General features: G+C 45.2%; 1 protein-coding gene across 2 annotated transcripts in view; it reads left to right on the plus strand.

The window, feature by feature from the left end:
• The first annotated feature begins 10,712 nt into the window (after positions 1-10,712).
• TMC7 (transmembrane channel like 7) overlaps positions 10,713-15,670 on the plus strand; it is a 58,471-nt gene continuing 53,513 nt past the window's right edge. The window contains exon 1 of one of the 2 annotated variants that reach the window (XM_006073936.4): positions 10,713-11,045. In XM_006073936.4, the coding sequence (XP_006073998.2) occupies positions 10,979-11,045 (67 nt within the window). In that variant the 5' untranslated portion in view covers positions 10,713-10,978. Of the gene's footprint in view, positions 11,046-11,540; positions 11,722-15,670 lie in introns of those variants that run through there. The other variant, XM_006073937.4, reaches the window with a different exon arrangement.

The raw sequence follows: 15,670 nt of genomic DNA on the forward strand, positions 1-15,670 counted from the left end.
GTGTGTGTGTGTGTGTACTAAGTTGCTTAAGTCCTGTCTGACTCTTTGTGACCCTAGGTACAGTAACCTGCCATGCTCCTTTGTCCATGGGATTCTCCAGGCATGCATACTGGAGTGGGTTGCCATGCCCTCCTCCAGGGGATCTTCCCAACCCAGGGATTGAACCCGTGTCTCTTATGTCTCTTGCATTGGCAGGGAGGTTCTAATGCCACTTGGGAAGACTTAGATGGAGAAACACTGGAAACTGTGACAGACTTTATTTTCTTGGGCTCCAAAATCACTGCAGATGGTGACTGCAGCCATGAAATCAAAAGATGCTTGCATATTAAAAAGCAGAGACGTTACTTTGCTGACAAAGGTCTGTCTAGTCAAAGCTATGGTTTTTCCAGTAGTCATGTATGGATGTGAGAGTTGGACCATAAGGAAAGCTGAGTGCTGAAGAGTTGATGCTTTTGAACTGTGGTGTTGGAGAAGACTCTTGAGAGTCCCTTGGACTGCAAGGAGATCCAACCAGTCAATTCTAAAGGAAATCAGTCCTGAATATTCATTGGAAGGACTGATGCTGAAGCTCCAGTACTTTGGCCACCTGATGCAAAGAACTGACTCATTGGAAAAGACTCTGATGCTGGGAAAGATTGAAGGCAGGAGGAGAAGGGGACAACAGAGTATGAGATGGTTGGATAGCATCACCGACTCAATGGACAAGAGTTTGAACAAGCTCTGGGAGTTGGTGATGGACAGGGAAGCCTGGTGTGCTGCAGTCCGTGGGGTTGCGAAGAGTCGGACATGACTGAGTGACTGAACTGAACTGATATTGGCTGAATCTTGTGGCTTTGGGATCTTAGTTCTCCAACAAAGGATTGAACCTGGACCTTCAGTGGTGAAAACACAGAGTCCTAACCACTGGACTTCCAGAGAGTTCTGTTTTAAATGGGATCATCATAAAAACACAGTGGTTGATTATGTGAACTCTGGATTCAGACTTCCTGGGATCCAAGCTCAATTCTTTCACTTTCTTACAGAAATTTGGAAAGGATATTTAACTTCCGGGACCTCCTTTTTCTCATCTGGAAATGGGATTGTGGAAGTCCCCACCTCACTGGACTATCATAAGGATTAAATGGATTAGTCACACAAAGTACAATGATATCTACCCTTCAGAACAGAGTCACTCAATGTGGCTTCATTGCCGTCATTGCCTCCATCCTCCTCCTCCTTGCAACTCTTTGTGAACATGCATTATGTTTTCCTAAGGCAAATTTCTAAAAATAAAGTGAATAGGCTAATAGGACTTTTTATATTCTCTGGTAATATGATCAGCAATTGAGATTTATTGTAATTATTACAAGCTGGAGAGTTGATTTTTCCTGCCAGGGCCCCTGTAAGTGATCTGTGTGTTCTGGAGGTGTGTTTCTGAGCTCATGTTCTTCCACATGAGCCTGGCTTCTGTTCTACTAGACACGGATGTTCATGAACAGTACCAAGGTTGTTTCACCCTGGAATTCTACATTCACCACCCTTGAACATCTTCAAGATCCCACAAGAAGGAAAAGAAGGAGCAATGCAAGTGGCAGTGGAGTTGTGGCAGCGCTATTCCTAGCACGTCCCAGAAAGAGTGACCTCAGAGAAAACACAGTCAGTGTGAGAAGGCCTGCCACCCAGGAAACCTTTTAAACTGCTTCATGCCAAGATTTCCCATCTCCTCTAGGAGTAGGAAGTGAGGGGATTGAAAAGAGGAGTCAGGGCAGAGCTGGTTTAATGCAATCACCCCTCTTATGAACATTTGTAGTACTTTTTATTGAAGAAGAGCTAGAGAAGACAATGTTGACTGGACCACTCAATAGTCATTCCTAATGCCATTCTAGAAGCTAAAAAAAGAGATCCTCACTTCCCCAACCCTCATAATGATCATATGAGGGTGGTCATAATGCCAAACTATGCTGGCTTTCTGAATGTTGAGCTTTAAGCCAACTTTTTCACTCTCCTCTTTCACTCTCATCAAGAGGCTTTTGAGTTCCTCTTCACTTTCTGCCTTAAGGGTGGTGTCATCTGCATATCTGAGGTTACTGATATTTCTCCTGGCAATCTTGATTCCAGCTTGTGCTTCTTCAGCCCACCGTTTCTCATGCTGTACTCTGCATATAAGTTAAATAAGCAGGGTGACAATATACAGCCTTGACGTACTCCTTTTCCTATTTGGAACCAGTCTGTTGTTCCATGTCCAGTTCTGACTGTTGCTTCCTGACCTGCATATAGGTTTCTCAAGAGGCAGGTCAGATGGTCTGGTATTCCCATCTCTTTCAGAATTTTCCACAGTTTATTGTGATCCACACAGTCAAAGGCTTTGGCATAGTCAATAAAGCAGAAATAGATGTTTTTCTGGAACTCTCTTGCTTTCTCCATGATCCAGTGGATGTTGGCAATTTGATCTCTATTTCCTCTGCCTTTTCTAAAACCAGCTTGAACATCTGGAAGTTCACGGTTTACGTATTGCTGAAGCCTGGCTTGGAGAATTTTGAGCACTACTTTACTAGCATGTGAGATGAGTGCAATTGTGCAGTAGTTTGAGCATTCTTTGGCATTGCCTTTCTTTGGGATTGGAATGAAAACTGCTCAACATTCAGAAAACGAAGATCATGGCATCCGGTTCCATCACTTCATGGGAAATAGATGGGGAAACAATGGAAACAGTGTCAGACTTTATTTTTCTGGGCTCTAAAATCACTGCAGATGGTGACTGCAGCCATGAAATTAAAAGACGCTTACTCCTTGGAAGAAAAGTTATGACCAACCTAGATAGCATATTCAAAAGCAGAGACATTACTTTGCCAACAAAGGTCCATCTAGTCAAGGCTATGGTTTTTCCAGTGGTCATGTATGGATGCGAGAGTTGGACTGTGAAGAAAACTGAGTGCCAAAGAATTGATGCTTTTGAACTGTGGTGTTGGAGAAGACTCTTGAGAGTCCCTTGGACTGCAAGGAGATCCAACCAGTCCATTCTGAAGGAGATCAGCCTTGGGTGTTCTTTGGAGGGAATGATGCCGAAGCTGAAACTCCAGTACTTTGGCCATCTCATACGAAGAGTTGACTCATTGGAAAAGACTCTGATGCTGGGAGGGATTGGGGGCAGGAGGAGAAGGGGACGACAGAGGATGAGATGACTGGATGGCATCACTGACTCGATGGATGTGAGTTTGAGTGAACTCCAGGAGATGGTGATGGACAGGGAGGCCTGGCATGCTATGATTCATGGGGTTGCAAAGAGTCGGACACAACTGAGCAACTGAACTGAACTGAACTGATGCTGGCTTTGTCTTTTATCCCTACCACCTTCAACATCAATGTGGTGTTTGGAGTTGTGGCAGCCATCTTGCAACCATGAAGACAAAAAGCAAATATGCTATGGATGGCAAAGCAGAAAAATAGAATATAAGTCCTGATGGCATTGATGATCTACCAAACTCATCTTGAGATATCTTATTAAATAAGTAAAAATGCCCTTAAAGGTTAAGATGGGCATTCTGTTACTTGCAAATGAAAACATTCTTAATACAAGCTCCTTAGAATAATTTATACCTACTTTTGTTATTTACATTTTTACATGTTTTGCAATTACTGAACACTCTTCTTACAAAGAAGAAAAAACAAGTCCTGGACTCAAATGTATGCCACAACACTTCAACACATACTGCTCTGTTCCAGCCTCTCTCAGAGGAAGATCCCTGGTAGGGCCAAGGCTTAGCAACAACAACAAGCTTGTAGGCTTAGCAAGCTCTACAAGCTTACAGCAAATGCTTCCCTCTTCTGTCCATGGTAATGGACACCTGCACCCACAGCTGTCTTCTCCTGAGGTGATACACGTGGGAAAATTCTACAGTCCTCCATGAAAATATCTCCCAAACTTGATTTAAAATGAGGCTGGTGTCACATTTAATTCCTGATTTGGAAATTAATGAGAAAAGTAGAGAGAGACAGCAACAACGAAGATCTGTTGGCTCTAACAGCTACCGCTAGTCATCTTCTGCCACCTCTGCTCGTGGAAAGCTGGGACAAGGTGTGAGAAGGAACAAGCAGCCTCGGAGAGGAGCTGAAATGAGAAAAGAGGAGAGAAAATGGTCTTTCTGGGTTCCCTCCAGCCCTTGGTTCCTATCCTCTTCTGAGGGTCAATCACATCCTGCCCGGCATTCTTCTAATAAATTCTCATTATCCCTTGACAGAACACACTGGGTTATCATCATTGGCAAATACAGGAGCTGTGATCCTCACAATAACCTTTCATTAATCAGCACATGCCAGAACTACGGTGCAAGACAGAGAACACATTAGAAGGTGAGGAAAATATTTTGCTAAAGGCTTTATTTAGACAAATCATCCAAATGAGTGGGGAAAAAAAGCAAAGAAACCAATAGCAAACTCAAATTCTCCATGAAAATTCAGAGTAGCAAAGGTATTGGCTGATTCTTTTGCTATAAATGAACTAAAAAGCTTTATTTGCATGCATATATGATAATCAAAATGCCCTCCTTTTGGTCCCATTTTGCAACTCCACAGTTAGGTCTTACAGAGCCACAGTTACCATATTAACATTTATTTAGAGATTTGCAGTTTACAAAGCATTTCTGTTGTAGTAATAGATCATTTGTGCAATGACAGTCATTGGGGACGGAAAGAAGGGGAAAGGCAACAGGATGCACCAAGACAACCTAGACTAAGAACATGGTCATCGAGGCCAGGAATTTACTCTTTATTCAAGTCAAACACATCAGACTGTCCTTGTCAGAATCTGGGGACTCAGAGACCTCTAACCAATCTTTTCAGCCTTTATGTCAACCTGGGGCTGCCATGTGGCCATCTTTTGCCATGTGAAGCAGAAGCAGACAAAATCAGGGGCACGTGTGAAGTGCAGGCTCCTGGAAGAGGGAAACAGCAAATAAACTTGTAGGCAGGAACAGACAGGAGGAGAACAGAAGTCAGCCACAGTAGTGATGGTAGGAGGTGGGGCTGGACAGGTCCTGCAAAGCCTGTTCCACACATGATAAGGAGAGCGCAGGTTCTAACAAGCAAGAGGAAACCAGAGAAGGAGGGGATGTTAAAGCAGGAAAATCACAAGATCAAGTTCCTTTCTGAGAAGTTGGCTCTGGCTGCTGGGTGGCCAAGGCTTGGACAAGAGAGGGAGACAGTCAGGAGGCAGTCCTTGACTTGGTAGAGGTGGTGGTGCTTTGGGTTAGGTGATCACTGGTGGGGAAGGAGGGCAGGGGGCCGATTCCACTCTACCTCTGTACATCATGGTTCTTTTTTCTAAAAAGGGAGACTGAAGGTTCCTCCTGTCTTCTTAGGGAAAATGAAAGTTAAATGAGGTAATGCATGATAAAAGTTTGATACAGAGTAAGTCCCCGATAAGCAGCATTTATTACTATTATTCTAATAATAAGAGAGAGACCTCACCATAGTTTTCCTCACATTGTATTCTAGTGTGAGAAACAAAAAAGTAGTAAAAATAAAGTGCTAGATGATGCTGTGAAAGTGCTGCACTCAATATGCCAGCAAATTTGGAAAACTCAGCAGTGGCCACAGGACTGGAAAAGGTCAGTTTTCATTCCAATTCAAAGAAAGGCAATGCCAAAGAATGCTCAAACTACTGCACAATTGCACTCATCTCACACACTAGTGAAGTAATGCTCAAAATTCTCCAAGCCAGGCTTCAGCAGTACGTGAACCGTGCACTTCCAGATGTTCAAGCTGGTTTTAGAAAAGGCAGAGGAACCAGAGGTCAAATTGCCAACATCTGCTGGATCATGGAAAAAGCAAGAGAGTTCCAGAAAAACATTTATTTCTGCTTTATTGACTATGCCAGAGCCTTTGACTGTGTGGATCACAATAAACTGTGGAAAATTCTTCAAGAGATGGGGATACCAGACCATTTGACCTGCCTCTTGAGAAACCTATATGCAGGTCAGGAAGCAACAGTCAGAACTGGACATGGAACAACAGACTGGTTCCAAATAGGAAAAGGAGTCATCAAGGCTGTATATTGTCACCCTGCTTATTTAACTTATATGTAGAGTACATCATGAGAAATGCTGGGCTGGAAGAAGCACAAGCTGGAATCAAGATTGTTGGGAGAAATATCAGTAACCTCAGATATGCAGATGACACCACCCTTAAGGCAGAAAGTGAAGAGGAACTCAAAAGCCTCTTGATGAAAGTGAAAGAGGAGAGTGAAAAAGTTGGCTTAAAGCTCAACATTCAGAAAACGAAGATCATGGCATCTGGTCCCATCACTTCATGGCAAATAGATGTGGAAACAGTGTCAGACTTTATTTTTGGGGGGTCCAAAATTACTGCAGATGGTGACTGCAGCCATGAAATTAAAAGACGCTTACTCCTTGGAAGGAAAGTTATGACCAACCTAGATAGCATATTCAAAAGCAGAGACATTACTTTGCCAACAAAGGTCCATCTAGTCAAGGCTATGGTTTTTCCAGTAGTCATGTATGGATGTGAGAGTTGGACTGTGAAGAAAGCTGAGCGCCAAAGAATTGATGCTTTTGAACTGTGGTGTTGGAGAAGACTCTTGAGAGTCCCTTGGACTGCAAGGAGATCCAACCAGTCCATTCTAAAGGAAATCAGTCCTGGGTGTTCAGTGGAAGGACTGATGCTGAAGCTGAAACTCCAATACTTTGGCCACCTCATGCGAAGAGTTGACTCATTGGAAAAGACTCTGATGCTGGGAGGGATTGGGGGCAGGAGGAGAAGGGGACGACAGAGGATGAGATGACTGGATGGCATCACTGACTCGATGGACATGAGTCTGAGTGAACTCCAGGGGATGGTGATGGACAGGGAGGCCTGGTGTGTTGCGATTCATGGGGTCACAAAGAGTCAGACACGACTGAGCAACTGAACTGAACTGAACTGAAAGGGGAATTAAAAGATGCTTGCTCCTTGGAAGAACAGGTATGACCAACCTAGACAGCATATTTTAAAAAGCAGAGACATTACTTTGCCAACAAAGGTCCGTCCAAAGCTACAGTTTTTTCAGTAGTCATGTATGGATGTGAGATTTGGACTTGGTGGACATGAGTTTGAGCAACCTCCAGGAGTTGGTGATGGACAAGGAGGCCTGGTGTGCTGCAGTCGCTGGGGTCGCAAAGAGTTGGACACGACTGAGTGACTGATCTGAACTGAAAGAGAATCAAGAATTCCATGTTGGATTCTCCTTTCTGTCCTACTTGCCATCTTTCCGTCTGAATTTCTATTTTTCCGGCTACCAGCCTTTCTCCCCCTTCTACTTCCTTCTAACAGGAGAGTTCTGTGACCTTTTCCCAATGAACTCCCCTATTTCTGTTTCTGTAAAATCAGTGATCACCTGAAAGGAATGAGTCTCCTTCAGGATTGTTGTTGTTTTTCAGTTGCTTAGTCGTGTCCGAGTCTTTGCAACCCCATGGACTGCAGCACACCAGGCTTCTCTGTCCTTCACCATCTCCCCGAGCTTTCTCAAACTCATGTCCATTGAGTTGGTGATGTCATCCAACCATCTCATCCTCTGTAGTCCCCTTCTCCTCCTGCCCTCAATCTTTCCCAGCATCAGGGTCTTTTCTAATGAGTCAGACACTAATGAGTTGCACACTCCTTCAGGATACGGGGCTCATTGCCCTGCCCCAGAGAGAACCCAGGGCCTCTCTTGGCTTAGGATGCAGACCAAGCCAGGACCATGTGCCAGGTGAGACATAGGAGGAAGACAGTGCCTGGAGTTAGGAGCCTCCATCCATCTACTTCTAAATCTGTGGCTGGGATCAGGGGCTGAGAAGTGGACTCTAGGGAGGAAGGGAAGATGTCAACTGTTGATGTTGACCTTGATCATCTCTCTGAGGAAGTGTTTATCAGGTATTATGTAGGTAGTTACTTGCTGTAACCTGCCCTCCTTTTCCATAATCCTCCTTGGAAGGGAGCCCCTGTGTGTAGCCCACACTTAAAGACTGGGTAGCCACACTCCACCTCCTTGACGTATCTGCATAACTTATTAGAATTCTTCTGCATAGGCAGTTTACCTACACTTTCCATTTAGGCTTCCCTCATAGCTCAGTTGATAAAGAATCCGCCTGCAATGCAGGAGACCCTGGTTTGATTCCTGGGTCGGGAAGATCCACTGGAGAATGGATAGGCTACCCACTCCAGTATTCTGGGGCTTCCTTGTGGCTCAGCTGGTAAAGAATCCTCCCACAATGCAGAAGACCTGGGTTCGATCCCTTGGTTGGGAAGATTCCCGTGGAGAAGGGAAAAGCTACCCATTCCAGTATCCTGGCCTAGAGAATTCCATGGACTGTATAGTCCAAGGGGTCACAAAGAGTCGGACATGACTGAGAGATCTTCACTTTCACTTTCCCATTTATTTAATTTGGCAGTTACCTGTATTATACACAAACATATGTGTGCTATGTGCTGAGTGGATCGAACTCGGGTCTCTTATGTCTCCTGCATTGGCAAGCAGGTTATCCACCGCTAGTGCCACCTGGGAAGCCCCATACAAACCTATATATGATTCAATTCAGTTCAGTCACTCAGTCGTGTCCCACTCTGCGACCCCACGGACTGCAACACACCAGGCTTCCCTGTCCATCACCAACTACCAGAGCTTGCTCAAACTTGTGTCCTTCGAGTCGGTGATGCTATCCAACCATCTCATCCTCTGTCATCCCCTTCTCCTCCCGCATTCAATCTTTCCCAGCATCAGGGTCTTTTCCAAGGAGTCAGTTCTTCGCATCAGGTGGCCAAAGGACTGGAATTTCAGCTTTAGCATCAGTCTTTCCAAAGGATATTCATGACTGATTTCCTTTGGGATGGACTGGTTGGATCTCCTTGCAGTCCAAGGGACTCTCAGGAGTCTTCTCTAACATCACAGTTCAAAAGCATCAGTTCTTCAGTGCTCAGCTTTCCTTATGGTCCAACTCTCACATCCATACATGACTACTGGAAAAACCATAGCTTTGACTAGACGGACCTTTTTGGCAAGGTGATGTCTCTGTTTTTTAATATGCTGTCTAGGTTGGTCATAGCTTTTCTTTCAAGAAGCAAGTGTCTTTTAATTTCATGGCTGCAGTCACCACTTGCAGTGATTTTGGACCCAAGACAATAAACTCTGTCACTGTTTCCGTTGTTTCCCCATCTATTTGCCATGAAGTGATGGGACCAGATGCCATGATCTTAGTTTGCTGAATGTTGAGTTTTAAGCGAATTTTTTCACTCTCCTCTTTCACTTTCATCAAGAGGCTCTTTAGTTCTTCTTTACTTTCTGCCATAAGGGTAGTGTCATCTGCATATCTGAGCTTATTGATATTTCCCCCAGCAATCTTGATCCCAGCTTGTGCTTCATCCATCCTGGCATTTTGCATGATGTACTCTGCATATAAGTTAAAGAAGCAGGGTGACAATATATAGCCTTGATGTACTCCTTTCCTGATACGGAGCCAGTCTGTTATTCCATGTCCAGTTCTAGTTGTTGCTACTTGACCTGCATACAGATTTCTCAGGAGAGAGTTCAGGTGGTCTGGTATTCCCATCTCTTTCAGATTTTCCAGTTTGTTGTGATCCACAGTCAAAGGCTTTGGAGTAGTCAATAAAGCAGTAGACGTTTTTCTGTAACTCTCTTCATCTATGATCCAACAGATGTTTGCAATTTGATCTCTGGTTTCTCTGCCTTTTCTAAATCTGGCTTGAACATCTGGAAGTTCTCGGTTTGCATGCTGTTGAAGCCTGGCTTGGAGAATTTTGAGCATTACTTTGCTAGCATGTGAGATGAGTGCGGTTGTGCAGTAGTCTGAACAATCTTTGGCATTGCCTTTCTCTGGAATTGGAATGAAAACTGACCTTTTCCAGTCCTGTGACCACTGCTGAGTGTTCCAAATTTGCTGGCATATTGAGTGTAGCACTTTCACAGCATCATCTTTTAGGATTTGAAATAGCTCAACTGGAATTCCATCACCTCCACTAGTTTTGTTCCTAATGATGCTTCCTAAGGCCCACTTGACTTCACATTCCAGGATGTCTGGCTCTAGGTGAGTGATCACACTATCGTGGTTATCTGGATCATGAAGATCTTTTTTGTACAGTTCTTCTGTGTATTCTTGCCACCTCTTCTTAATATCTTCTGCTTCTGTTAGGTCCATACCACTTCTGTCTTTTATTGTGCGCATCTTTGCCTGAAATATTCTCTTGATATCTCTAATTTTCTTGAAGCAATCTTTAGTCTTTCCCATTCTATTGTTTTCCTCTATTTCTTTGCATTGATTACTGAGGAAGGCTTTTTTAATCTCTCCTTGCTATTCTTCGGAACTCTGCATATACGATTACATTTCTTTATTTGGCATTTATATTTCGTAATTCGTTTTCATTTTATCTTTTAAACTGTCCACGGATAGAGGCAGAGAGGAAACGTGGATAAGGTTCAAAGATAAACGAGGTAAACTGAAAAATCCTTCCTTGAACCTTTCTCACCCAGCCTCCCAGCTCCCCACTCGAGAGTCATCTTCTGTGTTTATAAATATGTACAAAGATATTCCTTCTTCTTCTTCTTCTTTTTTTTTTTTTTACCCAAACAGTAACTTACTAGATACACTTGTTCTGAGTCCTGGTTATTTTTATTACACTTTAAAAAATCCGGGAGTTAGCCCTTTATCGCGGCCGCTGGATGGAGCCCGTTCCCGGTTCCTCCGGCTCTCCACCCGCGTCTCCCATTCCAGGTCCTGGACGCCGCGGGGCTGCACCCTCCGTCGGATCCTGGCCAGTACCTCGCGACCCTGCTCGGCGCGGCTCTTGGGGTCCCGCGCGGCGGGCGTGGGAAGGGCGCCGGCGCCCCGCCCCCGCCTCTATGACGTCGGCGCCGGAACCTGGAATCCCGGCTCCCGGAGGGAAGGCCGGGAGGCGGCGGTAGCTGCCGGAGCCGGTCTCTGGCGGTCTCTCGGGGGTGCGGGGCGCAGTCATGAGCGAGTCCAGTATCAGTGCGCTCCCGCCCGGCAGGCCCAGCAGGCAGCCCTTCATCCACCAAGGTAGGGCGGCGGGGACCGGGCGCCAGGCGGCGGGCGGGCACGCGGGCACCCCGGCGCGCGGTGCCTGGAGCTCCGCGCGGGCCGGGTCCCCTCCCCACCTCCCGGCTTGGAGGAAAGCGGATCTTTCTTATTCCTGCTCTCGCTCCTCCAACCCATCCTCACCCCATTTAGAGAACTCTCTGCCAAAAGGAGCACTGGAGTGGGAGTCCCGATCGCTGTGAGTTTGTCTTCCCAGAGCTGGTCGAGGAGCCACCGGCTAGCCTCAAAATTATCCTATAAATTAAATGAAAAGATTATGAGAGCCCAGCTAGTCCTCACATTCTAATACGAGGTGCTGCTGCTAAGTCGCTTCAGTCGTGTCCGACTCTGTGTGACGCCATAGACGGCAGCCCACCAGGCTCCACCGTCCCTGGGATTCTCCAGGCAAGAACACTGGAGTGGGTTGCCATTTCCTTCTCCAATGCATGAAAGTGAAAAGTGAAAGGGAAGTCGCTCAGTCGTGTCCGACTCTTCGCGACCCCATGGACAGCAGCCCACCAGGCTCCTCCGTCCATTGGACTTTGCAGGCAAGAGTCCTGGAATACGAGGTGACTGCCTCCCAAACACATGAGGCTTTACCATTAGATGGGCCTAGAACTGAATTCTCCCTGGGCTGTTGATCGCTGTGTGATCTTTGGTAAGTGACTTACCCTCTCTGAACCTCAGCTTCTTCAGTAAAATGGGAATAAGCTGTTGGTAGGATTGGTTGAGACAAAAATGTGTTTAGTGCCTAGCGCAGTGCTTGATACAAGAAAGACACGATCAGTGGTAGCCAGCCAAGTATTATATGCTTTTCCTTTTTCCCTTAGGTAAAAGTTAAGAAAGTGTATAGCTCTGTGAATTTTTACATAAATGTGTAGAACTGCTACTCAGTCAAGACAGTGAGGTTTTCAGCACCCAGCAGGCTTCCTTCCAGCATTTGTATATTTGCCCTTAACAAAATGCAAGACCCCACTGTGAAGTTTTATCTGCCGCGTTTTTTCTCTTTTAGTTTGAGAACAGAGATTTTGTTACAAGGATTTACAGTAAAATATATGTGTAGATTTGGGCATTTCTGCTGCTGCATTTGGGCATTGGACCCTTCTAATTGGATTGATCTCAACATTTAGAAGGAAAAAAAAAAGAGAAAAACACCTTGAGAGACCCAAACTCTGGGAACTTGCTCAGGAATCAGAATAAAGAAGTCAGCCTGGAATTGACGTTAATCATTTTCTAAAGCATTAGAATGACTTCCCCGTAGCTCAAATGGTTAAGAATCTGCCTGAAATGAAGGAGATCAATGTTCACTCCCTGGGTTGGGAAGATCCTTTGGAGAAGGGAACAGCAATCCACTCCAGTATTCTTGCCTGGAGAATCCCATGGACAGAGAAGCCTGGCGGGCTACAGTCCACGGGGTCGCAAAGAGTTGGACACAACTGAGGCATATATATATAACATCAGTTCAGTTCAGTTCAGTTCAGTCGCTCAGTCGTGTCCAAGTCTTTGCGACCCCATGAATCGCAGCACGCCAGGCCTCCCTGTCCATCACCAACTCCCGGAGTTCACTCAGACTCACGTCCAAACATAATGCATTATTAATAGTGTTGTTATGAGCTCAATTTCAGCCCTTCAGTAATAGCTATTCAAGTACTTTCCACTTGATTTTTTATTGCTCTTATTTTGTCACAGTTCATCACATTTAAGATGCCAACACTGGTTTTCCATACAGAAGGCATGAGATTCATCTTTTTTATATCTTTGCTGGGTGTTCACGGGGGTCTCTAAGCATCTTTTCATGAGTATTATAACTAGCACCTCTGATTAAAAGGTTCCTCCCTCTGCCTGCAATGCAGGAGACCACAGTTCGATTCCTGGGTTGGGAAGATCCCCTGGAGAAGGGAACGGCTACCCACTCCAGTGTTCTGGCCTGGAGAATCCCATGGACTGTGTAGTCCAAGATTCCCCTGGAGAAGGAAAAGGCTAACCACTCCAGTATTCTGGCCTAGAGAATTCCATGGACTGTATAGTCCAAGGGGTCGCAAAGAGTCAGACACAACTGAGCAACTTTCACTTTCCCTTAGCTTGGACAGATGATATTTTATGACCTTGTACCCACAAACATGAGTGGGGGACTCAGAAGGGACTGTGTTTATAACTTTGTTGCACTTTGTAAACCATGAGGCACTGTATGAGCATCATGGGAGGACAGCTGGAGGGAGGCAGGAGACAAAGGGGCATCTGGTTTATAGAAATGGGAAATGTGTATCCTTCTTAATGATAAAACAGATCACAATGCTTGCCTTATTTTTTTCTCATGGTTTATTACATTGAATATAGTTTCCTGTACTATACAGAAGGATCCTGTTGCTTATCCGTTCTGTATATAATAGTTTGCATCTGCTAATCCCAAACTCCCAATCCATCCTTCCCCCAAACTCTTTCCCTTTGGCATCCCCAAGTCTGTTCTCAATGTCTATGAATCTGTTTCTGTTTCATAGGTAAGTTCCTTTGTGTCGTATTTTAGATTCTATATATAAGTTATATCATATGGTATTTGTCTTTCTTTTTCTGACTTACCTCATTTAGTATGATAATCTCTAGGTCCATACGTGTTGCTGCAAATGGCATTATTTCTTTCTTATAGTTGAATAAACAATATACTTGGTCGGCTCAGTGGTAAAGAATTTGCCTGCCAGTGCACCGAGACCAGGGTTTGATCCCTGGGTCTCGAAGATCCCCTGGAGAAGGGAATGACAACTCACTCCAGTATTCCTGCCTGGGAAATCCCATGGACAGAGGAGCCTGTTGGGCTACAGTCCATGGGGTTGCAAAAGAGTTGGATACGACTTGGTGGCTAAACAGGGCTTCCCTAGTGGCTCGGACAGTAAAGGATCTGCCTGCAATGCAGGAGACCCAGTTTTGATCCCTGGGTCTGGAAGATCCCCTGGAGAAGGGTATGGCTCCCCACTCCAGTATTCTTGTCTGGAGAATTCCATGGGCAGAGGAGCTTGATGGGCTACTGTCCATGGGGCTGCAGAGTCAGACATGACCAAGCAACTAACACTTTCACTTAACTTTCACTTAGTGACTAAACAACAGTACTTCCTTTCTTAATTAAAACTTTACAGTGGCTTCCCACTGCTCTGAGAATAAACTTACGGCCTCCAACAAGGACCCCAGCCCACCTCTGCAGGCTCTCATCACCTCCAGCCTTACCTTAGCCCATCTCGCTCCAGTTACGCTGACTGCCTTGTCATTCCTCCAGCATATCAATGTCATTTCTGCCTCAGGACCTTTACTTCTGCTGCTCTTTGCCTGGAGTACATTTCTCTTTGATCTTCATATGGCACCTCTTTCTACTTCCTGTCAGGTCTCTGCTCACTTGTCACATCAGAGAGACAGACCTCTGGAGTCTTGTTGTCTGCAGAAGTGGCCCCATCCCTCTTACCCTGACCAGTTACCTTGCTTATGCCTTCAAAAGCACTTAGCACCATCTGAAGTCATCTGGTTTGAACATTTCCTCATTTATTTAGCTCTTTTCCCTTCTAGACTGTGGGTGACATGAGAAGCAGAGGCTTTTTCTTGTTCCTCTGGGATGTAGAACAGCATCCAGCACATGGTACCTGCTGAACATTCATTGAATAAATGAATGATGGGCTGTACCTGATTTCTTTGAGGCAGCAGTGAGTGGTAGCCTGAAGCAAGATCTTAATTCTCTGCCCAGGAATTGAACCTGGGTAGCCTGGATGAGCACCAGGAATCCTAGCCGCCACCAGACCTGCAAGGGCTAAAGGCTAAAAGCTGTTTTTCCCTGGATCTTTGCCCCCAGGGGAAATTCTTTTCTCACAGTGGCAAAAACTGTAAATGCAGGTATAATGTTTAATATTAGAGATACAGCACAACCACAAGAGGGAGAGAACAGAGAGAAATGGTTTAGTTAAGATGGAAGAAAAGCAGAGATGCACACCCATAGAGAAAGGGTTTGGACATACCCCCTTGTGAGGAGGAATGCGGAAAAGAGGTGGTTAAGTCATTTATATAGACCTCCCCTACATAGATGTGCAACTTTTTTCCAAGATGGATTTCAGCCCAGAGGCCTATGTGACACCCTTAGCATCACATATTATGGGGTGATGTCTCCTCCTTTTTGACTCCCAATGTCTCCCTTGCCCCAGGGATGGGAAATATATGACCCTTTAAAGCGTTTAATCTCACTCTGTCCCTGCCACAAAAATGACTAATGTCTGGTTATTAACCCTATTCCAGTTGCTGCTTTCTATATCAAGGTGTAGATCTCGAAATATAGACAGGAGTCTGGCCATAAATAGGTAGTCCTGGAGCCTGATTGTCTCTTGCTTTGGGAGATGTAAACAGGACTGGAGCTCATCTTCTTATGCCAGGAGGTTGAACAGGAGGCCAGTTGTAAATGCCTAGCCTAGGGCCCATCTCCTGCCTCATACCTGCAGCCACAGTGGGAGCTGTAGTGTAGTTGGTTTTGAGTCTAGACTTTGGACTCCCAGATGCCCATCCTCTTTTTCCCATTTACTGGTTTTGTCCTTGAGAAAGGTACGTAAGTGCTTGGTGCCTCAGTTTCCTTATGGATTAAA

The sequence above is a fragment of the Bubalus bubalis genome, chromosome 24, assembly GCF_019923935.1.
Source record: "Bubalus bubalis isolate 160015118507 breed Murrah chromosome 24, NDDB_SH_1, whole genome shotgun sequence".
Taxonomy (NCBI): Eukaryota; Metazoa; Chordata; class Mammalia; order Artiodactyla; family Bovidae; genus Bubalus; species Bubalus bubalis.